The sequence below is a fragment of the Thunnus maccoyii genome, chromosome 1 (assembly GCF_910596095.1).
Source record: "Thunnus maccoyii chromosome 1, fThuMac1.1, whole genome shotgun sequence".
NCBI classification, from domain to species: Eukaryota; Metazoa; Chordata; class Actinopteri; order Scombriformes; family Scombridae; genus Thunnus; species Thunnus maccoyii.
In genome coordinates, this window is record NC_056533.1 from 11,756,717 (window position 1) to 11,781,258 (window position 24,542).

A 24,542-nucleotide genomic window follows, 5' to 3' on the forward strand; every position below is an offset into this window, starting at 1 on the left:
GATAGAAACAAAGAGACAGGCGTCTGAATAGTGTGTGTGTGTGTGTGTGTGTGTGTGTTTTGGGGGGGGGGTGGTACCATATGTAAGGTAAAGGTTTTTTTCTGGAGGGTGGGAGAAGGACATTAACTTAAAGGTTTTACACTCCCCTGTGATCCAGGGTACTGAAGTCCATTTAAACGTGCCTGGCTTGCAGCCTTGTGTTCCCCCAGGACTCTGCTATCATGGCTATCATACAATAGTGACATTTCCTTAAACTAGCAACAATGAATAGCTTCCGTCTAACTCACAATAGACAGAGTGTCTTGGCTTTATGCAGAATATTTTAAATACCGGTGTGGTATTTTTTATCTTTCCTCTTTTCACTGTGGGGGAGAAGCGACAGCGACGAGCCCATGAGCACATCTCCCTTTTTTTTTTTTTTCTTTTTTTTCTTCCTGTCCTGTGTGTGTTGGTGTGTGTGTGTGTGTGTGTGTGTGTGCGCATGTGTCTGTGAGTGTGTATATGTGTGTGCCATTGATGTTAATGTATGCACTCGGCATGACTTTAATTGATTTAGCAGCTCTGCTTGCACAGTACAGCTTTTTCCCTAATTTGTCACTTTCCTGACTTCTGTGGCTGCTCATCTCACAACTTCAAAAGCCACCGCGGATGCAAAGAGATTTCAATGCACTCCGTCTCCCTCCCTTTCCTCTCTTTCTCTCTCTCACTTTACGTTCTTTCTTTCTCTTGTTCTCTCTCGCTCCCCGCTATCTCTCCATATCTCTGTCTCTTTCTCACACTTTCTCCCTCATTTGACAGGAGAACGAGCCTTGTAGATGGAAATCTTTTCAACACATATCAAGGAAATTAATCTACTTTCATAATAAATGGGATCCACTCAGTTGAATATATTTGTATATTTCAAGATGTACAAAACAGGAAGTGGTATCGGGGCCATGTCTTCCTCTACTCTGTTCACCCAGCCTGTCACTCCCTGTTTTCCAACGGTTTGGTCACGCACGCATATAAATATACGCCTTACACACTCTCGCTTTTCTTCTCATTGTGTGACAAAATTTACCTCTGATTTATAATGGAAGCTGGCTTTTGCGTGCGTGTATGCGCTAGGGATGCGCTCGGTGACCATTTCATCTTCTCCCTTCGCTTTAATAACAGTCTTCGGAAACAATCTGGGCTGCTGAGGAGGGTTGCACCGCAATCATACACAGCCTGGCCCGGTCGCCATCGATAGCTGATTAGGTTATTGACCTAACGTGTGGAGGGCGAGCGCCGAGGAGCGGTTGGAGAGGGAGGGATGGAGCTGTAGGGACAGTCTGTAGAGACAGAGACGGAGAGAGAGGGAGGAGAGAAAAAATAAAAAAGAGAGAGAGGGTTGTGTGTGTTGGGAGGGAGGAGGGGTTGTGAGGGGGGGGGGGGGGGGGGTCAATGTAAATGTTATTGCTGTGTGAGCTCATTTGATCAAAGTCCTGGAAAGGTTAAGCGAATCCAATCTGGTTTTGTATGGCAGAGTGGAGACACAGGCGCTAGGGAAGAAACCCCCAGGACGGAGAACGGATTATCATATTGGCGCTGGAGTAGCAGGGGCCTCCGACGGACAGTTTACCCTGCCCGTAATGCGTTTAGACAGCAATTGGCCTTAATAACCTTTATTGACTTCAGCGGGTCAGTGCCAAGAATCTAATTATCAAAGTGTATCAATTTCATTGGAGTTTAGAGTTGCACTGCTCAAAATAATTATTTTAAGGTCGGGCCGGGGCAATTAATCCCCTCTCCACTTATTTGATGGCTTTGTAAAACATTATAAATGTTATGGTTTCTGTTGTGCGTTTCACCGTAAATAATTTCAGGGAGCAATTTTTTGTAATGCATTATTTGGAGAGCTTGCCGTGCTGGTCCAGGTGGGGGGAAAAAAGGCAGCACATTTCGAAAGCTAGAGGCCACAGCTGAATCACGTCGCATATGTTTACCAGCAATAATTTTTCTCTTTCGCTCACTGTTTTACTTGCGTATTTGGGCAGAGTTTTATACCCACTTTATATGCACACATGGAACCCAGATTAATTATAAGTGTGAACTAAGCAGTAAAGTGTTTAAAGACCATTTTTATTGCTCATTATGAAGCCATTTATTATCTCTTACATTAAATCACACTCTGTTTATTCATCATATTGTTTTGCATTTTGAGCTCTATACAGCACAAATAGGCTTATGCATTTATTATATCCCAATATTCCGCGGTTCTGATGGATACGCGGTACATACAGAATGCCTCTGTGTTCATGTGTATGCATGTATGTGGGCTTGTTTGTGTGTTTATGTGCGTATGTTTGTGTGTTGGGATATGTATGTGTGTGGCTGTAAACTGTGTCCACAGTGTGAATGAAGGAAGTAAATGTGCAGCTACACAGTAGTTTATCCTTCATTGACAGTCAATATGTGCTGTTACCTGGATAGTAGCAGCTGTTTTTCCTTATCGCACAACATAGACTAGAGGCCTAATCCACGCGTTCATTATTGCACAGCCTTGTTTACCCGCGGCTCTATATTAGCTTGCTTGCTTTGCCCTATTTAGACGGAGATGTATAAAAAAGAAATTACTCAAAGATTATTGTTATTATTCATTTAAAGAGGAAATATATGGCTGATAATACATTTTACATCATGCAGCAGCTTGTGTTTGGAAATATAAAATGAAAAGAAGCAGGAAGAGATGGAGAGAGAGAGCGAGAAAAGAGAGAAGGGAGAAAATGTAGCGGTGCAAAGGTATTTGCAATTCTCTTTGAAGTCCCTATTCAACAGGGTAAGCTGAATTTTCGGCAGTGCCTGATAGTGTTCTGCGTAAATGCTTAAACCCCTTTAGAGAATTTTCATGGGCAGATACGCGGCGGCTTGAAGGGAGCGTTTATGTTACCTGGAGCCAATGCAGCCCGCAGCTTTGTACCTAAAGATGTACACTAGTAGTGAATAGAATCCCACAGAGGTTTGTCTATGACAGAATCTCACTGCCACATCGCTGTAAGCTGAAACGGGAAAAAAAAAAAAAAGAGCTATGAACAGGTTTAACCCTGTCACTCTTCGGCTGGCGTCTCACAAATACATTTATATACATGAACACAGACCTGGAAGGACAAAAAAAACACAGGCCTCAATATATTATTTAACATACAGTATGTGCAAATACAGCAGTGCACATTTAGGAAAGTTTAAAAGAAACTATAGCTGCAGTTCAAATGTTCTTTTTTTTGCTTAACCTCCTTTCATGGATTTATTTTAAAGCTATTACATTAATACAATATTCTGTTCTTTCAACCTCAAGTGACTAAAAACTAAAATTCATTAAACACAGTCAAAAATGGGACTTGGCTTCACACAGCGCCACAGTCTATGAACAGACACATTCAAATCATAATTGCTTTTGCTTTCTATGTATTACTGTCTGTTAGTGAACAAAACCTGACAGCAGCTCATCTTTTCTTCTTGAACACGATTCCTTTCGGAGCCCCTCCTCATTTTAAATGATTAAAACAATCCCTCATATACCGTATGTATGATTATTTCCCAATAACAGGATGTAGCTCATTGTCCGGAAAGCTAAGGTGGGGAAAGCTGTTCGCATTTTCATTCCTACAATAGACTTTGACCTGAGTCAACTTGTTTTGCGCTGTGGATGACTGCGTTTGGAATGTATTTGAGGAACTTAGCCATCATTGACTTTGTGTCAGTCCTGTGAGTCATGTCACAATGTGAAAACCGCAGATGTAACAGTACCATTGTTTTACATCACCGCTGTTTATGAAGTAAAATGAGCTCATCAGAAAAAAAAACCCCTCATATTTTAGTCTTTGAATGTCAGCTACAGTATGGAGTACCCCTCATCTTAACAGTGAGGGGGTGGGGGAATTTATTGACAGCGGTTTGGATAATTTATTTTGTTTGTCTGTGAATTGTGATGTTGACAGTGTTTTTACTGTATCAGCAGGCTCTGAAGGCGGCTTGTCTCGTCTTCTTAGAAAACAAATGAGCACTTTACAGAGCCTGATCTGCCTTATCCGCTTAGTAGCTCCCTCAATCCCTGCATTTATTTATTTACTTACTTATTTACTTACTTATTCATTTACTTACCTCTGTATGGATTTGGTTTGATTTGTCCCCTTACCCACAGCTACCCCCTCCTCTTCCTCTCCCTCTCTCCTCATCCTTGGCCCCGATCAGCAAGATAAGCCTTCAGAGGAGGGGAGATAACATCCATTAAAGTGGTAAAGAGGAATTATGGGGCAGCCCAGATTAATCACTGCTCAGCTTAATCGCATTCAGTGCGGACGGCGGGGTTGGCTGCAGGGCCCTGCTTCTTCCTGTGTCATACCAACACAGAGAGAGAGAGAGAGAGAGAGAGATGCAAGGAAAGGGTGTGTGTGTGTGTTGAAGTGCCTCGATGGGGGAGAAAGTATAAAAAAGATGAAAGCAAGATTTCAGAGCATCTTATAGAAAAGCCCGCCCCTCATATAGTTGACTGGAGACATAACTACTAATCGGCACTTGACATATAATTATTCCACTTCTTTGATCCAGGTGTAATTGTTTACTCTTGCAGGCAATCATGTGAAAGCGGTGGAGTAAAAGAAATTTCCACAGACACAAGAAAACCACATTGATTTGTCACTAAAAGCAAAAAAAAAACCCTAAACTCTTGTTCAATTTATGTTGTGTTCTTGTGACATGTTAGTCTTATTGAATATTGAATACATGACTAAAGCTTGTCCATCACTTGTTCAATATTTCTCATTGGGTTGATGGTCAGAAATACGCACATTAAGATGTGGTGTTGAGCTATTTAAGCCAGAGTGAACAAAAAATATTGCTCTCATACTCTGAACTCTGCACGGCCTCTTAACAAAATAATTTGAATCTGAATCTGGATCTTCATGAGCTTCTGTGATCCTCATTATTGTTTTCTCTGTACTTCAAGTCATTTCACATTTACTTATACAGCTCCTAATCACAGTCTCAGGCTGCCTTCCCCAACCATAGGTCATCAAAGTGAACAAAAAAAACCTAATTAGGGAAAAAAAAATCAGAACATAAATCAAAAACCTCACCTGTGATATATATGCTGTACACACAATACAATAAAAACAAAAGAAACACAAAAAGGTTAAAAGCTACAAATTCAAATATCCCTGTTATACCAAATGACACTTTTCATCTTTTCATCTCTGAGGAAGGCTTAGGCTGTAAGGTCTACAGTTTAGGGAAGAGTTGATCCTTAATCAGCTTTTTGTTCGAACGTTGCAACTAGCATAGAAAAATAGCAACCTCTTAATACCTCAGTAGCTCTAATTCTTCAAAATCACTAGAGCAGCTATCGTGTTAGGGTTTTAAGTACATAAAGCCTCCCTTGAAAACAATGAGTGGAGTGAATAGGGTGATCCTGATGGGAAGACGGTGTAAAATTGTTTGATTCGCTTGAAGAGATGTGAAGAAAAGGAAGAAAAAGATGTTGATGATAATTGTGGCGTTTTATAGGATGAAGGGGGGTGTAGGGAGGTGGAACAGGGAAGATGAAATGAGGGAGGGAAGGTGTGACATTATCAGAAGTGAAGGGAAGAAAGAGATAACGGTAAAGATTTAAGTCGGAATCAAGAGTGTATGAGAGAAGGTAAACAAGGAAGAAATGAAAAGCTGATGCTGTAGACAAAGGGATGTGAGTACAGTCAGGAGGAAGTATAAGTCCTCAGAGCATTCTGGGAAGTTCCATGCCTTGTTTTTTTTTGACTGTGCACTTTTCAAAACAAGGCATATACAGTATAAAGAGGATAACCCAACAGAGATCAAACCTGATATGTGTGTTTTCTGGTAAAGCAGATTCTCTCCCTGGTGAAGTCTGAAAGGAAGATCCCCTTTTGTTTATAACCCGAGGTCTGTTTTTGTAGTTTTGACCATCGTGCCTGTTGGTTATGTTAACATTTTACTCACCAGTTTCACTTTTGAAATCCTAACACTGGTAGCCACTGCTTTACACTGGATCACTGTTGGACAAGAAACGCTGATTTTCAGAAGATACCCAGTATAACGTAGCTATCAAGCATTATTTCTGAGTGTGCATTCCAGATGTTTTCATTGTTTCCAAAACCAGAAGCAAACACACTCAAAGTGTCCATTATAGTTGTCCATTACTCTGTAAATCAGTGTGCACACACAACTTTGGTAATTACGGTAACTTTGTTGAACCAAGAAGTTGCTGTGCAAGATTAGATACTGTGCATCTAATTGACTTTCACAACTGACTGTTTTAGTAATAACTCACCTTTGTTTTTACTGGACTTGTTTTAAACCTGTTGGATCACTCACATTGCTGCTCTGTGTACTGTACCAGTGTTGCTGCGTCACTACATGTCATTGATACACTTGGCGAGTAAAATGTTTTCATAACCAACAGACAAAACTGAAAACAAAACCCAGGCATAAAAAAGACAACTGTCTGAATACACCATTATATATATATTTAAAAAAAAAATATATATATTTCTAGGGTCATTTAATTGGAAATGAGTAAGACTAGACTGGAATGACTAAGCTATTATAAATTGTTTGAATTTGACTGTGAGCCTCATGCATGCATATGCAGGTCACTGGGATGTCAGAGAAGTTACAGACAGGAATACGGAAGCAGCTTTAACTTTTATACTCACAAACATCAAGCACATTTTCAGGCTGTGCCACACCGGTTAAACTAAGAGTGGCCATCCTTCCAGGTGGTGAAACGCTTCCACCTTCCTATCCTTCCCCTGCAGATAGAGTGATCTGATGGGTGGTGTTAAATGGGCGAGATGTAGGACAGTGTAATTAACGCTAGTCCTTTAGCGGGCCCCGCCTCGCTCCGCTGGGAGCGCCAGATATAGCGCTCATTAATTCCTATTTGTGTGTAATGAGAGGGTCATGTTGGATGTAATAAATGGCTCTTTTATTTGGGCGAGAGCTGCAGGGCGGCATCCTCTCCTGGCTAACAATCTCATAAACACCCTTTAGCTGCTCTCATCAGGCTCGCTGGGTGGGGAGCAATCACACATACAAACATAACACAATGGTGGGGGGGGTGAGTATACTGTGTAAATGTGTGGAAAATCAGGTGTGTTTAGGAACACCTCAGTTACTTTAACATGCCCCCTTTTTCCATTAATAATAGATAACCAGTAGAGATAACCAGCAGATAGCCAGTAATAACACCATGTCAAGTTTTCCCCATTCACTATACATTTTGTGTTTACCCAACATCACTGATGATCATTTATCAGAGAATATGCATTTTTAATATATTTTACTGTCCTACCATTACAGCCAGTGTTTTTTAATTCAATCGTTTAAGTCTTTTTTTTTTTTAGAATTATACAAACATACAAGTCTTCAGAGGCTGTATGCTGATCAAAAGATTCATTCATGAGCTTTTTTTTTGTTGAAAGATTAAACCTAGAAAACAAATGATAAGCAAACACAAATGTCAGGAAAATAAGAACTTGGCAGCTTCTTGGTGTTAAAATACAGCACAATGTAATAGAGATTCTTGATACAATAATCACACACATGATGTTACTTTTTCCACATTTAATTCCCCTTAATTAATTCGATCATATTAACATGCACACCACAGTGGAATTCTTTGCATATCATATACTGTCTGTTTTGAATATACAGTATTAAACGTAAAAACTGCTAGAGTGTCTGAGATTTCTTCGCCAGATTGAAGTAGACAGCATTTTATGGAGTATGTGAGTCCATAATCCAGTTATATGTAACCGCTTCATGGTGTGTGCCATTGTCTATTACTGTATAGCCATGTAGTGTGGAGAGAATTGTTGCCATTCTAATCACAACTGAGCTAAAAGGAAGCAGCGGATTGAAGACACTCTTGTTTTTATGTCACATAAAGCACCGTGCTTTGAATGATCAATACTAGGAGTTTAGGTAGAACTGATGTCGGATTGGACAAAACAACATCATAATGCAACAGACAATATATGGATTACGTCAAACCTTAATTAGGCGTTAGAGTGAGCTGCCAGAATAATATAACAGACAAACAAAATAGATGTGATTAAGTCTTCATGTTCATCTCTAAATGTATCCATAAAACCAAGGTTTGCCCATGGCTGTTTCTGCACAAACCTCATGGCCTTTATTATAGTGTACAGTATTTATATGGGAGGGAATTTGGAACTTTGGAGATCTCAATCTGTTGTACTTTAGATGTAGTCATTCTCTTTCACTGTACCTCCATAGTCCCTTCATATTTGATGTCAGAGTAGACGCATAAGAAGGCCTGTTTAGTTTCACTACAGCGACTCCATGGTTTTCAGCCAGATGCAAAAATTGAAGAATCACTATACTTCAGACTTCTTGTAGTCACAATCAAAACTTTGTTAGCGGCACATTTCAGCCCCTGCAGGCACATTCCCCCACTAAAACAAAATTCCTCTATGCAAGCGTGCCTAGATGGATGGAAACCCTTTTTATTGGTTTAGCATTTTTGAAGACCTGAAGTACGGTGCAGTGTGTGTTCCGCTGTAACTCTGGGGTTTAGAAAGGCTGGCTTTGGCCCCAGTCAGCAAAAAGCTTTTTACTGGCAGGAGAGTGAGGTGCTGATCACAATCTGCTATCTAGCTAGAATCTAGACTCAGCTTTCATACACTGAAAGAGAGAAAGGGGGTTTTAACAGAGCAGAAGGTGCTTGAGTGTCACGCTCATCGCAAACATCTCTGTCCAGCTCTGTCTTCATTGTCCCGAATTAGTCAAACCGCCTCTCAAAGCTTCCTTGTGATGGATGGATGATGCATTCTTGCCAGGCCAGTGAGCGGTTTGCACAAGTGTGTGTCCCTTGTCCAAGCCTGCTGTATGGAGTTATATTTGTGCCTCATTCCTGAGCGCGCAGTGGAACATTTTGAACACAGAAAAAAAAGATTTTTTGCAAGAAAATAGAATATATTTTGTACAGAAATAATTATCACGCAAAGAATGATTTGATTTGAGCAAACAAATCTATTCTGTGCTCAATACATGTGTGTGTTTGCTATTATCCACTTACTGTAACCTTTCTCACTCAGTTTTACTTACTTCCCCTCTCAGTGTTTCTGCTCTGTGTGCTTTGTCTTTGACACTCGCTAATTGTCTGTCTGTCTTTTTCTCTCAACATCTCTGCTCTGTGTGCTCTCAGGTTTGCCTGCGTACTCATTTAACTTGACAGAGTGTTACGGTGTGCCACAATTCCAGCTAATCTGAAAATTGCAGTAAGCAATTTTGATATTTACAGTGTGTGGCTGACTTACTAATTGCTATCAGCGACCCTTTTAGCATGTTTCAAAACAAGATGTAGCACTCGCTCTCCAACAAAATTGTATCTTAGATTTAAATTTACAGGCACAGTTAAAGCCTTTTTTTTTTTTTACTGTACTTTAATAATTATAATGCCTTGTCTGTGTAGCTGGCAATCATCAAGTTAGCCAACTAGCTTAGTTAACTATTGTTAACTATTGTTGTATTTTCTGGCAGAACTTAGCTAGCCAGCTGTCAAGATAGGTGGGTTGCAAGCTAATATTTTACAGAAGGAAAATTCATAAAACTAGATATATACCTAAAACTGTATAAAATAATTACATGCGGTTATGGTGTGCCTGCTTCCCTCTTCCAGTGCTTCCCTAGTAACTGATAATACTACTAGCAATCTGATTGGAGAAGAAAACAGCCAATCAGAAATGACCCACTCCACTTTTCAGTTTGGCTGGATATTGTGGCACACTGTAACATTGTCAAGTTGAGCGAGCGCACAGGCAAACCTGAGAGTGCTCTTGTCCAGAGATATTGAGAGAGAAAGACAGACATTGTGAACTAGTGTCCGAGGGTTTGTGAGCACACAGCAGGAATATTTAGAGAGGGCGAATGAGTATAACTGACTGAAAGGGAGGTTATGATTTGTCTCGTATGTGGATATTAGCCAACACACAACTATTAAATTAAATTATTCTTTGTGTGATAATTATTTATCGAGCAAATTTTATTTCCCTGGCAAAAGATATTTTTCTGTGCTTAAAACGTCCCAACATGCGCTCGGGAAAGAGGCACAAATATAACTCCATACTGCTGGAGAGCTCATTCAAACTAAGAACTATGTGGTTTAGCCATTAAGGCCAACTGGATCCACACTCCTTATCATGAGACAGGGACAAAAGCTTTGCAAGAAACAGGCCGGTGAATTTTTATGTGATATTTGTGGGCCCATTGGGACTACGACCCAACAACAGATTTGCCTTTTCTTCTCGCCACCAAAAGGGAGCACCACAAAGCCTGTGAGTTCTGCTTCATTTGACCCTGTGGAAAGCATATGTCCCTCCATCCTGCTTGTATTCTGCCCAAAAGATGGACTGCCGTTAGGGCCATAGAAAGCATTCCTGCCCACTTGACTGTGTTACAATGCCTTCAAACAAAATCACTTGTCAGGGGTCTTCCCTTTTTGGGAGTGTCTCTATCCACCCCCAACCCTTTGTCACTTCAAACATGTTACTCTGATGTTTCAGACACATTTTTCTAATGTTTTACACTCCATATAATCTGCTGTGTGTAGCAAAGCCCATTTTACTGGTTGACATAATTGATGGTGCCCGTGACCTTGCAAGGGTCAATCTGGCAGAAAGGCCTTGGTTTCTATCACCACGGAGATGGCGAGAACACATTAACACACCCATACATACACACACATATACATAAACACAGTAAAATTAGGGATCTCTAGATGTTGTTTTTCTTGTTTTATCATGTAAACATCTAGATAGACTTTGAATAGAATCTGTTCTGAGATTGATCCCGAGATTCCAAAAGCGAGGTTTTAGTTGAGCTGAGCTGAGTTACAGAGTTACTGCCCATTACTGATGGGTAGTACATCAGTGTAATATGTTTGCAGTTATTATTTTCAAATTTCTATATCATTTTAAGACAGTAAAAGGTTCATTTCTGGAGTAACTGTAAAGAAGTGTCCAGGGCAAACATTGTAAAGGGTCCTTTAAAGTCTAACTGCCCACTATTGCACAGGTAATTCAAAAGACACACACACACACACACGGACATACAAGGAAAAGACTTTCTTGAATCATCTTTGAGAGAAATTTTTTATAGAATTTTCTTCTCTCATTTTCCTCACTGTTTCGTCTTTGATATTATCAAAGGTTGTGGAGCTTCAAGGTCTGGAAGACAGCCCTGGCCAGCAATGTTGACACCCTTCACTCTTCCCCTATACACACACTCACACACACATACACACACACTCACACACACACACACACACACACTACACACCACACATCACACACACACATACACACACACTCACACTTTATCAACCAATCTTACGTAATGGAAACTGAACAAATTTAATTTCAGATATGCCTCAATTTTGAGCCATCTGTAATCATGTGACAGCACACAGACGGTAGGAAAAAAGCACACTTGTACACCCACACACACACACACACACACACACTTTTTATGACTGCAAGTGTGATGTCACAGAAAAGTGAATGTGGTCTGGACTTATTTCTTCCTGGGCTAATATAATTTTCCACTGGTGGAGAGTCCCCCCCGCCCCCCAAGAGCAAAGTAACTTGGCGGTGGCATGCTGCAAACACACACAGATCCCTTGTCCAGACTGCAACTGGCCCTGAGAGGATCACAACTCCCCAGTTGTTTATATCAGTGAGCAGAAGCTATCCATTACCTCGAGCAAGGTGCCTGATGCCTTTTTCCACTAGCGGTCAAAGTGATATTGGTTTCTTGTATTAGGAGGGAGAAAGAGATGGAGACAGCTAAGAGGCTGCCAAACTCCCACTCCCCAGGCCTATGAAATCAGATGTCAGGGCAGCTGTGCGTTGACTGTTGCAGTGGAGTGTCTGGAGTTTTGGAGAAAAGGGTTGAACCTTAAAGCTTGAGATACCTTGCTTGTGCACTAGCCCTGCAGGTGGGCTAAAGGAAGTCAGGGAGCAACGAGAGGAAAAGGCTGAACAGACAAAAGGAGTGTTAGAAATTCAGTTTATCTCATGTTATTTCTATAGTCTGAAAAAAGTGGATCTCTGTCATGGATATTAGTATAGTATTGCCCAAAGTCATCCACCTGCCATTATTATCAGGTGTTAATTAGTGTTTTAGCCGATAACTAAAACAAAGTCATCGTGCTGGTGATTAGGGTTGAAGCCCCACTGATCTTGAATAGTTTAGCCACTTTGGTAATTACCAACATCTTAAACAGAAACATTTTCTCTTTCATGGTATTAAATCTGAAACAACTACATCAGACACGTTTGGCATGATAGAGATTATAAAAAGGTTGTCGATGTCAGTTTTAGAAGCATTACCTGTACTGTAATGTGAAACCTATTTGGGCGTATAGTTCTCTAAGTAAGTCACACAATTGGTCCTCATTCATGAATCTGCTATTTTTACTGATTTAACATTTAGAAAACTTTTTTTAAATACTCATACGATAAATGTCATGATCTTAGAATAAGACATGTCTGTCATTTAACGTACCCTTTGAGGCCCTGTTTTCAAGTAATGAATTGACACAGTAGTGAGTAGTCAACAGTCTCTTCTGCAGTTTGAAAAGGTATCATGATTTTCCTCCAAACACGGTTTTCTCATTGTAGAGTAGTCAGCCTGGATTAGATTTGCAGCTTATTGCCGCAAATGTAATTTTTAATATAGAACTGAATTTATGGAGGTTTTTAGTGCTTGCACACCATCACTATGAGTTAAAGGCCCCAGCGGTGGCTCAACAGTCACAAACAGGAGGATGGATTACTAGTCAGGGCCATGCTTGCCTCCATATGGGCACACAGGCATGTTGGCACACAGGGAGGCAGGGGAGTCTGCTGGCCTGTTGCTGAGCCTGTTACACATGCTAGTGGCAGGGGGACAGACTTGGAGGCTGCCAGTCCAACAGACAGAGGTGCACTTAGGCACCATGGTGGAAAATTAACACCAGCCACCAGCCAAAAGCTGGGGAATGTTTGGTTTTTACTTGTGTCTGTTTACCACCTACCTTTTTAGTTAACTATTCTTCATCTAGATTATCTTTTTTGGTTTAGAAATCACCCCTCTCTGTTAAAATAGTTAATAAGGGGGGTACGTTTTGGTATTTATAAGTGTTTGTGGCCTGCAGGCATAAATGGTTTCCTATATAAGAGAGTGCCAGTGAGCTTAAGAGTGCTCTGGGTCTCCTGAAAGTCCTGGTCTTAAGTCAGCTAAGGCATTTCATGGGGTGTTAACAGTTTCTGAGACACTCTGGTGGTCAGCTAGTAGCTCCGTTTTATGGAGTGTAAACCTTCAGTTCTGCATGCGTCTTTTTTTAAGCTTCCCCTCTTTGAGTACTTGCTTCTTAGCTATTATGTGACCTGTGGTTGCTATACTGTGAAGTTTTAAGGGATGTACACCATATTGCGCTGTGTGCACTAACAATCAATCTTCCCATTCAATCATTCTACGTTGAATGAGTGACATGTTGTTATGTGATGGAATAGACAGATGCTTGTTGGTGTTAAGCTACAGTCCTGGCTCGGGTGTTAGTATGCTGCCCCAGGCTGCCCTCCAGCCAGCCTTCCCTTGGAACACTATCATCACTCCAGCTCTCCACCAACCAAAATATCACCTCAGCCTGGCTGTGTGTTTGTTTACCAACCCTTCTTCTGCACAGGACCGGAAATGTTTATGCGTAGTAAAATAGACAGGGTTGAGTTTGGGGTCTGGGGACCAAGAATTGGGGTACCTAGGTCCCTCTTGTCCTCTTGTTCACCTCGGGATGTGGCCAGGGTCAGGGGGACATCTGTGGTCAGCATCAGTGTGAGAGAGATGGAGGCTGAGGACAGCTACTGTCATCAAGGGGTAAATAGAAGGAAAAAGGGGGCTGAGTAGTGCTAACACTGGCTCAGAGATAAAGGGCTGTGGTCTGGCCGAGGCTGACTGAGGCCGGGCTTGACCAGTAAACAACCAGTGGGGTGTCTAAATGGCCTGGGGATCAGCCTGGGGCTAAACCTGAAGGCCTCTCTCAGCACTGGGTCTTCTAAACACAAGATCATATGCAAACACACTCTGACACGCAAACACACATGCCCACATTTTCATGGGTAGGGCGCTTGATAACACACATTCACAATATTAGAGGTACACCTATACTCAATACAAAAATTACCCTAGGACAAACATTAAAAAAGCTTTCCAATACACACCCACAAATGTACACACACTCCCTAAAAGCAGACGCTGTCATGTGTGTTTAACATGTTTAATGGAAGAGGTGAGCAGCTTCAGGGTGTTTGCAGGGGACTATTTTGGTGATTTCTGTCATCATCTTTCAGTTGGGACCGAAATTTTATTGATGCATATTACCCATCCATTTATAGGTGTGATGATGTACAAGCATTATGGACTCGTCTAAAGCTTAGTCAGTATGACAGTAAATGTGGTGAATTATTAGACTTTTACTGGCTGTATTTTGTTAGAACAGTTAGAATAAGCTTATTGGACTACACTGTCTGTTCCCAGACCGGCTTTGGGAGGAGCTACAGCAAGCTCAGAAGGACGTCAGAGCAGGTTTGAGATCAACTACAAATCACTTGTTCTTCAGCGCTGTGCTTGAAACACTGAAAACTGCGCTGCAGGGCCGCCATGACAATATGATGTCTACCAGCTGAGATAGTGATACACTCTGAATGCACTTTCTGGCACTTTCTTAGCCTGTCACTCATCCCAGGAGAACAGGGTTTGATCCAAAATGAAAGGTACAGTTTCCATAGGGAGTACAGCCGGCCCTGCTTCCTCCTGGTCACCGTAATCTTTGGTGTCTCCTCCGAGTCAGGTGTAATCAGTCACACACCGCCACATGTTTTGACACCTGTCCTGTGTGGTGTGGAGGAAGTAAGCATATTACTCTGTCTGCAAATCACACTCTTCTCCTTTGGAAACACACACACAGACAATCAGACCTTTCTTCACATGAATTAAGACAGACAGGAAGATTGTCAGAAAGGGATTAAAAAAAGAGGGAGAGGAGAAGAAATGAAGGTTCCCTTACATTGTGGGTTTTCTGAAAAGAGGGTTGGATGACTGGGGAGGCGAGTGACTGTTAATGGGAAGAAATGAACGCGCTTGACTGGTGGATGTGACAGGAAGAGACTGTTCTTAACAAGGCGTCAGAGTCAGTCAGAGTTACAGATCCATCACTTCTCAGAGGCTGCGAGAAGGAGGGGGGGGGGGGGCAGACATTTAAGGATATTCAGAGAGGGAGAGAGTCTGTGAAGGGTAGAGAAGAAGAGGGAGACGGTAAGGGAAAAGAGGGATTTGAGTGTGGCTGACAGCACTGCATTTAATTTGGGCTGCCAGATCCTTTTTCATTTGACTCCCTCTCAACCAGCTTAGAGGCTGCTGAGGACTTGGAGGCGAAGGTTTGCCAGGATGTCTCAGATTAGCACTGATGTGCCACGTCACACTTTAAGCCGGCCTGTAATTCATGTTCAACAGGGGGATACTCACACATTACACTGTGCTGTGCAGGACGTGATTAATTGACTCACACTCTAATATTGGGTGTAATTTGCCCATCCTCTGATGTGAAACTGACTTTATGCTAGACTTACTGTATGATGCCATCCCGGGGATGTTATAATGGAGTCTTGACTCAGAGCTGTGTAATTTCTAAAGTGAGGATAGGAACTCAAGGATGGAGGGAATTGCTTCAGGTAGTTTTTTTCCGCTTGCTTTCATGTAGTTTAATATTTAGGAGGAGATTTGAAAGAGCCAAATAGTTTTGATATGTCTTACTCAAGGATTTAGTGGAAAGTAAACCAGCCATCATCTTTTTAGCTACTGTTTTAAGAAAATGAGCAAGAACTGCGTGTATGAACAGATTTGTTCTTAAGTGGCCCGTATAGGTGATTTTATAGAGATTTCACCAGATGTCTTATAGAATTTTCTTTTAGGTATGAGCAACTTCTACAAGTGGTCCAGACCTGTCATATGAGTCATGTAGAGATAGTCCACCTTTCTCAGACAAGAATTACAATGCCTTAATCCGAATGAATTTTCAGTTTGAAAAGGCTTTGCGTCTGAAATCAAGTAACATAAAAATACATAACAAGAATAAACTTAATGCAAAATTAATATTGTATTCACCATATCATCATGGCTTGCCAATTTGCTCAGAGGTGAACATTTTTTCTCTTTCTTTTTTGATTTCATTGGCATATTTTGGCATGGCAACTTCAGTTGTTAGAAAACTTTCTTTCACTCTGACAGCTGCCTCAGGGTCTTTATGCAGGTCGCTGTCAGGGGCAACATCCTCCGCTGTGCCAGAGAGAGTATCATCACTGACTGTATAGGCTAACATTTTCCATGTATTGTATCTCCATGACTGTTACATCCCCACAATCACCTCTCATCTCTCTTTTTTTTTTAATGAAACTAGCTTACAAACCAAGTGGAACAGGTAGCCTTATGTAGAAGTTTAAGGCCATTGATTATGGATAATATCTCACAAACACGCACCTCCTCCTAACTCTCAGTTAAGAGAGATGTTGAATCTGATTTGGAATACTCGTATGAGCAAGTCTCTAAGAAAAAAAAGTGAGAGAAGTTTAGGATAAGAATATGAAAATGTTCCTACATGAGGCACAATGTTCTTTTGTATTGCAAACGGAAAATTAAATGATTATAGGTATGTTGATGTTGTGTTTTTTTCAGTTATACTCTCTTTTGCACATCTTTTCATGTGGTTATGCTTGATCCACCTACTGTATTTTTTACCTCTGCTTGTATTTTTCAGACTATGCTGTTCCTGGCTACAGTGGAGGAGGAGGGCCAAGCGGGGGAGGGCAGGAGGGAGATGGCAGAGACCCTGCTATCTGCCTTGACAGACAGACACCAGCAAAGACAGACATGGAGAGACAGGTAACACATTGTACCACCAACTTTGTTCCTTCCACTGGACATCGAAAAATAAATCTCTGACAGACATGTGAGACAAGGAGAGTAAGACACTTCACTGTGCATCAACCCTTTCTCAAACTGAATCGCATACAGTACATATAAAAGTTTAACTCCAAACTCATTTTGGAAATGAGCAGTTATGTGAGCTTCACAGCTTCTCATGTCACATTTTATGTAAAACGGTCATGATTATTACAGAAGTAACCCATTATTGAGTCCTATTTTCATGTCGGAAAAGTACAGTCCAGTCAAAATATTGTTTTGAGTGAAAGAAATTTAATGTTAAAGCATGGCACACTTGACATTGTTACTGTTTTATCACAAAGTGAGAATATCTCATGTAGACAGTCAGGATACTTCTCATTTCCTTTACAGTACCACTCAAAAGTTTGGACACGTCTTCCCATTCATTCGAATGAGAAAGTGTGTCCAAACTTTTGACTGGTACTTTAGGTAGTTAAGTCAAAGTGTTGATATAGAGTAGGATGCATACAACTGCAGTGCATCGTCATAAGATAAGTTGTGGTTATAAATTGTGTTTGATCACATCAACAAGCATAATAATCAGGATTCATCACTCCAGTCCCACTCTCAATGGGAGGGCATCGACAATGATTCCTTCTGAAGAGCTGATGTGAATTCCACAGATATGCAGTGGTGTGGTTGGTGTTTGTTTGTGCTCCGAGGGCCTGGCAGCTATCACAGCTATCACAACGACACGTGTGTCTTGGATAAGCCCAGTCACTTCCTTCCTCCCAGATAAGGGCAGAGAGTGCAGGGATTAGAACACTGGCCATTCATTCAGATAAAGACGGGCCTCACACACACACACACAGTTTTGTGTTATTTTAGCTGCCCCTTCTCTCAGTCACTCTCTCCCTCAACACTAGCAAGGACACACACAAACACTGGCATGCATGTATAAACTAAATCTACGGTCACATATGTTTCCCTGCTTATTGTCTCTATCAACAGATTTGACCTCAGTGTCACACACACACACACAAACACACACATGCTTTGGACCAGACATGATCCAGAGACTAAAGAAAGCAAAAGTGCCAGGGGCAGAATCCACAGACTAGAAATTCCTGAAAGCAACATCTTTTCTTTTGAAAGATATATGTTAACTTCCTGTAGTGTTTTGTCCCTCATCTTTCCATGGCGCCCCTCTGTTTTGAGTCGTCCCCTCTAGTTGACCCTTAGCTCTGCCCCATCCAGATGAGCCTTGTAAACAGGCTGTTTCCACACACCTTGCTCTGCTGCGTCGACGCCCACCGCCTCAAAGCTCTGATGTAGGGCCTGCTCTGATAGTGCATTCCAGCTGCAGGTGCTGAAAGCTAGAAACCATCTTGCCATACCCACCCCCGGGCTAACATCAGCACTGTCCCCCACCATCCCGGGTTCGCCCACCACCCACAATGCAATGTTACCACCTTCTCACCATGTCTATCCCTATATGTAGCTCAGCCCACCCTAAGATCCTGACAAGCAGTATCACAGACCAGGACAGGAAATGCTCAGTCCTTGTCAGGGGAGCAGACAGACGTTTACTCTATCAGCAGTGAAAGACTGATTAGATTAGTTTTTGGAGGAGGGCAAGCGTCCCACACAATATGTTTGAACTCCAGCTGCTCCAGATATCTCCTCTCCCCTTTACACACATTAAATGCCTGTCCCTAACCCCCCACCGCCCCCACTTACAAAAAAGCCAGGGGTCATCCTGTCAAGTGGCTGTCAACAGATAGCATTTACACAAAACTAAACACATGGCTATGTGCAATGTTAAGTGAGACGTGCTGGTTCTGATTAGAGATTCGCTGCTTATGAGTTCTTTGTGAAGGAAGGAAAAATTTGTGTTTTTTTTAAAATTCATTCTGGAGAGGTAAAGTCAATGTTTTGAATTAAAGATAGAATATATTACAGAATCAGACACACAGAAGGCAAATTTTGTTCACTTCAGTCAGATGTATTCAAACCCTCATTTATTTTCATAAAAGCACTCACCAAAATAGGACGTTTGAAATTAATTTGCTGATTCATTTTGCTTCTTTTTTATATCGGGCGTCCTAATTAGGTTTCCACACAATATGCAACAGGCAGGCTTTTATCATAATACTGCCTTTTGTTTCCATGGTTTCCGTTCAGCACATAAGGACGGAAAAAAGCATGATTGATGACCCTTGCTAGAGGCACATAAACATAAACAACCAGCACTGATTGATTAAGTTTCTCGCTGACTTTTGTTTCTTAAACACCGGTTAAAGCAGCACTCTGTGCACTGGAACGTGGACCTGCTAGCTGCCATTTTCTGCCTCCGGGGCATTTTTAGTACTAGCAAGAAGGAAAGAAAGAGAAATTGGACCCGGTGACCAGTGGTTCTTCACAAGTGACTTATAGGCACTCAGAGTGAGTGATGCCTCGGTTCGCCCTGCTAGCAGAAGCAGTCCATTCATTCACTCTGAGCCAACAAAGTTATGAGATCTTTTTTATTCTTATGAGCTTTTCTGGTAACTGGGTTTCCTGATGCACATGGTGAATTCTTTGATAGATGCTGCCCTCTGTGTCCCTTCGGTAAATGCCCCGTGAGTACCCTGGAAATAGATGGATTATTATGTGGGTGGGTGACTGCACCGTAGCAGAGCAGTTGAGTATGCCACACAGGAAGTACAGATTGAAGAGCAAGGCACAATCTCCAGGGAGCAGGCCTATTAGGATGGGGAATGGCATATCCCAGTGGCACCAGAACAATAGAGATTCAAAACACTAGGCACTGGAATTATTAGGTTTTGAAAATTGCATAGATGTTGTTTCACATCTGTGCAAATACAGGTAAAGAAGCATTCACTGGTTGACAAACACTGGAAGTGCATACACACAAAATCCAACAATCTTCCATAGTTTTGTTCAAAAAAGTGCTATATTTTAACTTATGGTACTTACAGTAGTAACTTGTTGGGATGCTATTGTGACTGTATGCTTATAGTATGGCTACCTTTGACCCTCCTGAATGAGGTGACCTCATGCTGACCTTCCAGAGCCTAGAGGTCACTGCCCTGACCAACAGAAAAACTAAACAAAAAAAGCTTTGTCACACCCAGCGAGCAAACACTGAAGGGAACAGCTGTGAGTTTTGTACTGACCATGCAAACTGCTGTAGGCTTTGTAAGGTCATTATATGATAATGAAAATCATTACAGAATTACATGGGGGTTTAGGACATGAGAGCAGCGGGGAGGGGAGGGGAGGGCCACATTGGGTTTGATAAATGGACTGTGAAGGTGCCCATCTGGCCCTCTCTATGGCTTTTTCTTCCTGCTCTTTTATCCACTCTCGTCCTTTACTAGCCCTCTTTCATTCCCTTCCTCTGTTCTCCAGCGGGCCAGTGTAAAAGCGAGGAGGCCTGTAGTGAAAGATTAACAGAGTGCAAACCTGACTCACCTCTGTGCAAGAGAAAAGAGGAGTGGAGACAGGTGGAGGGAGGTGTTTATGATCCAAGTTTGTGCCTGACTTGACAAACCCTGTCTGTCCTCCCATCTATTAGTGTGGGCCGGTAGGAGAGTAGGCAGCAAATGACCTTTGGCATCGGAAACAGTGGGATGACTCAGGATGTATGAATCAAGACGTCGCTGTAGTTTGGAGGCAGTGTGTTCATTGTTTAATAGGCATGGGTAATACGTAACAAGGTTTAAAATAGCCCTTCTCATTCGTGTCACAGACCTGCTCCTCACATTAGAGAAGGGAGAAAAGATGGCAAGTGCAAACAAGTCTGCTACTGAAAAGAGTTAAACATTTGAGAAAATGGCAGCCAGGGATGAAAATACATCATGTGCATTCATATTAATTTAGACATTGTACGTTATATTTGACTGCACAAATAAACCTGACTTATGTAACAGCTTTTTCCCTTTCTTCCCTCAAGGATGACAACTTGTAAGTTATGTTATGAGTACTAATATTAGATTTTTTTAAGATAATGCAAGTGTTTACTACAGGTAAAGTTATGTGTCCATGAGAGATCTAGTGCCTTGTCAATGTAGTTTTGACATTAGTTTGTATTTTGTTATTTTTAAGAAATAAAAAGCATTATTTAAAATGACAGCTATTCCAATTTTTAAATTAAATAAAGGCAAATTTCTTGCATGCAGTTGACCCAAACCATACAACTTAGGTTGTCAATATATTAGCTGTACACTCTGTGGCGTAGTACATCTGTTGTCTGTGTTTATTACTTCTCTCTAACTTGTTGAGAGTTAGTGAGGTCTTTATCCCAAGACAAAGGCAACATCAGCTGACATGGCTAAAGGACAGAGAAGGAGGTCCACGTGTTCACAGCTGCACTCATCACTCAGCTGTCCAGCTTGACCCATGACCCGTAGGGCCGTCTCCCAGTCTCCATCGGCTTTATGTTTCCTGCTATTGTCATCCTCTCTTGTCCTCACCTGGACAGGGTGCTGCTACACAAAGGGCCCAGTCTGTCATCAAAACTAAGGGTCAACTGGGGCCAAGAGAGGCCAGAAAGCCGAAGTTGAAGCTGTGTCCAGTTGAGGATGACCCCACCAGTGTTGTCAGCTACCAGTTGCACCTCTGTTGAGATGCATAGAGACACAGAAAAAGGAGGAGAGAGACCTTCGTAGGCTGGCACTTCATTCCAGGAGTGGTGACATTTCTTTTGTGCTGTCCCTGACAGACCCCGCCCCCATTCCTGAGCAGGGGTGGAGCAAGGAGTTAGGAGACAATGGAGGTCCCCTGTCCCAGATGGGAGTTGGAAAGATTGTCAGTGTCGTGCCCACAATGAAGATGGACAGACCACAGCCTTGTCTAATGTGGCCAATGACCTCCTTAAGCCTTAGAAATGGAGGCACTATACTGCAGGGATTGCTATCATGCCAAAGACAACTCATTCTTTTTATATACTCAAGGCTTTACTGAGCACAGGGTCCCAATGACCTCTAGCAAAGCTGTCATCTGTTCAGCTGTAATTGCACAAGTGAATGAGAGGGCTTTCTGAAATTTTAAAATGTAGGCAACGTGTCATTCTCTGACCGTCTTTCACTGTAAAAATCTGGCTGGCTGTCATGTGGATGGGTTTGGGAAGCAGGGTTTGTGGGGTACAGTTAAGAGAAGGTTGTATCAAGCTGTTAATAAGGTTTAATTAGCGAGGGTAGTGGTGGTGTTTGGGTTGGCATCATAAACCAGTGTTCTGGTTGGCAGCAGGTTGGTCCGGGCATGTTGTCAACCAGGCCTGTGCGATGTAAGTTGCAACCCGAGGTGACAGGTTAATCAGATCTTCCAGACAGCAGCCCCATATTTGCCTCTACATCAACCCCCACAACAGTGGTCCTGTTATGCAAGAGGAACAGACAGGGCTAGCTCAGTCTGTTTTCCTCAGCATGAGTTGCCAGCCAAAGGTTTTTCTGGCTGTGCCCTTGTTTCTCTATTTTTTTTTTTTTTTTACTGCACTGGTGGGCAAACACCTGTGTATGGTGGGTGGAACTTTCATCCCACAACCATGTTCTATATCTTTGTTGTTTGTGTGTCTCTCTGTGTGTACCACCTTCGTTTGCTGTCATCTGCATCGCTGTGTTTACTTGGTTTAGGGCGCTGCAGGAGAAAACAAATAAGGACATGTCATCTGTCTCTTTCATCACCGGCCAGCCTGTAATTAACGCAAGCGCAGTGGTTAGCCTGCGATTCTGTCGTCTAATTTGTCTGTCTTTATCTAAAACATGTCTGTGTGGTCCCTTAGACCGGTTACATGCGTGCAGCGAGATCGACTGTGGCCTGCGTGTTTGTGAGGTGTGTGCTTGTGTGTGCTTGATTGTAAATTATGAATTCTTCTCTCATGCACCCGCCCCTGTTTAGCAATCAGTCAGTTATGCATGACATGTCCTGACCTCAGCAGAACCTCACAGCTGCTGTTGCCGTAGCAATCGTCCTCCCATCCTAGTTAGCTCCCAGGCTGGAAAGTACATCAGAGAGTGTCTTATTTTTGCAGGAATGCACTTTGAACAAGATGACTGATGATGCTATTCCTTTACCTTCCACTTACTGTACAAACAAGTTCAAGCCGTGTAAATATGCACTTACCTCTATCTTGCCTGGTTCTCAAACAAGTCAGTAATTAGCCGTTGAGCTACATGCTTTCTCTTGTTCTGTGGTTACGAGTGGGGATGGAAGACTTACAACTTGCAGGAATCGGTATCACTCTCTCTCTTTCTCTTTGTTCAGTTTCCTGCTTATCCATGACTGAGTCACAACTGCGTTAAATTGCTTACAGTTTTTAATGGAAACAGTCATTTCATAATCATCTATTTCACAGCTAGGGCTTGGCAATGCAATGCGGTACAGAAAGGGAGAAAGAGAGTTAAAAAATGTCATTAAAAGTCCCACAGACATTTCAACACACTTGTTGCAGAGACAGTTACCCATTAAGTGCTGCCTTTTTTAATATGGAAACAAGATTTGTGTTTGGAAAAGACAATGTGGTAAGGAGAGGGGGAGAGGGAATGGGTTTGGGCCTGTTTTACTGGTAGTCAGGAAAACCAGGACATTCTTTCTGGTCAAAGCCATTATCCCAGAGAGCTGATAGAGCATGATTGGGTGAGAATGTGTGGCAGGCATGAGAAACAAATGACAAGAACATAGCATTATGGTGTTGTTGGAGGGTGTGCTCAGAAAATACACTGTCATTACAGCTTATCTCATCTAAATCCTGTTTGTTATTGGTTGGATAGCTATTCTCCTTAAAACATCAAATTGAAATTGTACCAATTAAGGATCGCTATGCTGAAATATTGAACATGTGAAAAATGTTTGTGTGGTGAGTGTAGGCCACAGTAAACATGCAAACTGCATATCAGACCCTCATAAGGTTTCACACAGTGTTTTGTGTATGATTTGTTAGAGGCACTTGTTTAAAGTTAGATATTTCTTTGGTTCGGGTAGTGTTTTTGCTATTTAATATATATATTAATATTACAGAACTGAAGTAATGTCCAGTATGTGATGTATATACATTAGATATGCACACCACATGTTCATTCCCTCTTTATTTTCTCCACCCCATCTACCACAACCACCCCACCTGGGCTGCTCCCCACCTTCACCCCTCCCACCCGATATACACACATCTTTCTCCCCTCCACTGTTAATTATAACCTACGCCGCTGGAACACTTCATTTCATAGCAAGCATATTGTCTCTTCAAGGCTGGCAGGCAGGTCATAAATTATCCTGAAGGTGAGGATGGAAGTTGGAGGAGATAGTTATGAAAATTTCATCTGTCTGCCGTAGCGGCCGCAGCTGCTCCTGTCACCAGCCGTGTGCTGGAGAAATTACACCGGGTCAGCGTGTGTGTGTCTGTGTGTGCTCTGGTTTGTGCATATGGGTATGTACATGAACTCGTGTGAACAGTAACAGTGCGCACATATATACAGCACTCACGCATGCACGTCTTTGTGTATCTCCCTACGTCCCTGTGTATGTGTGTGTTCGTGTGTGTGTGTGTGTGTGTGTGTCGTTGGGCC

At 42.0% G+C, this 24,542-nt stretch overlaps 1 protein-coding gene across 6 annotated transcripts in view; it reads left to right on the forward strand.

Annotated features, from left to right (window-relative positions):
• The window catches only part of fto (FTO alpha-ketoglutarate dependent dioxygenase), a 121,284-nt gene that overhangs the window by 38,741 nt on the left and 58,001 nt on the right, over positions 1 to 24,542 (forward strand). For all 6 annotated transcript variants that reach the window (XM_042406639.1, XM_042406656.1, XM_042406666.1 and 3 more), the window contains exon 8: positions 16,850 to 16,974. In XM_042406639.1, the coding sequence (XP_042262573.1) occupies positions 16,850 to 16,974 (125 nt within the window). The remainder of the gene's footprint in view (positions 1 to 16,849; positions 16,975 to 24,542) is intronic.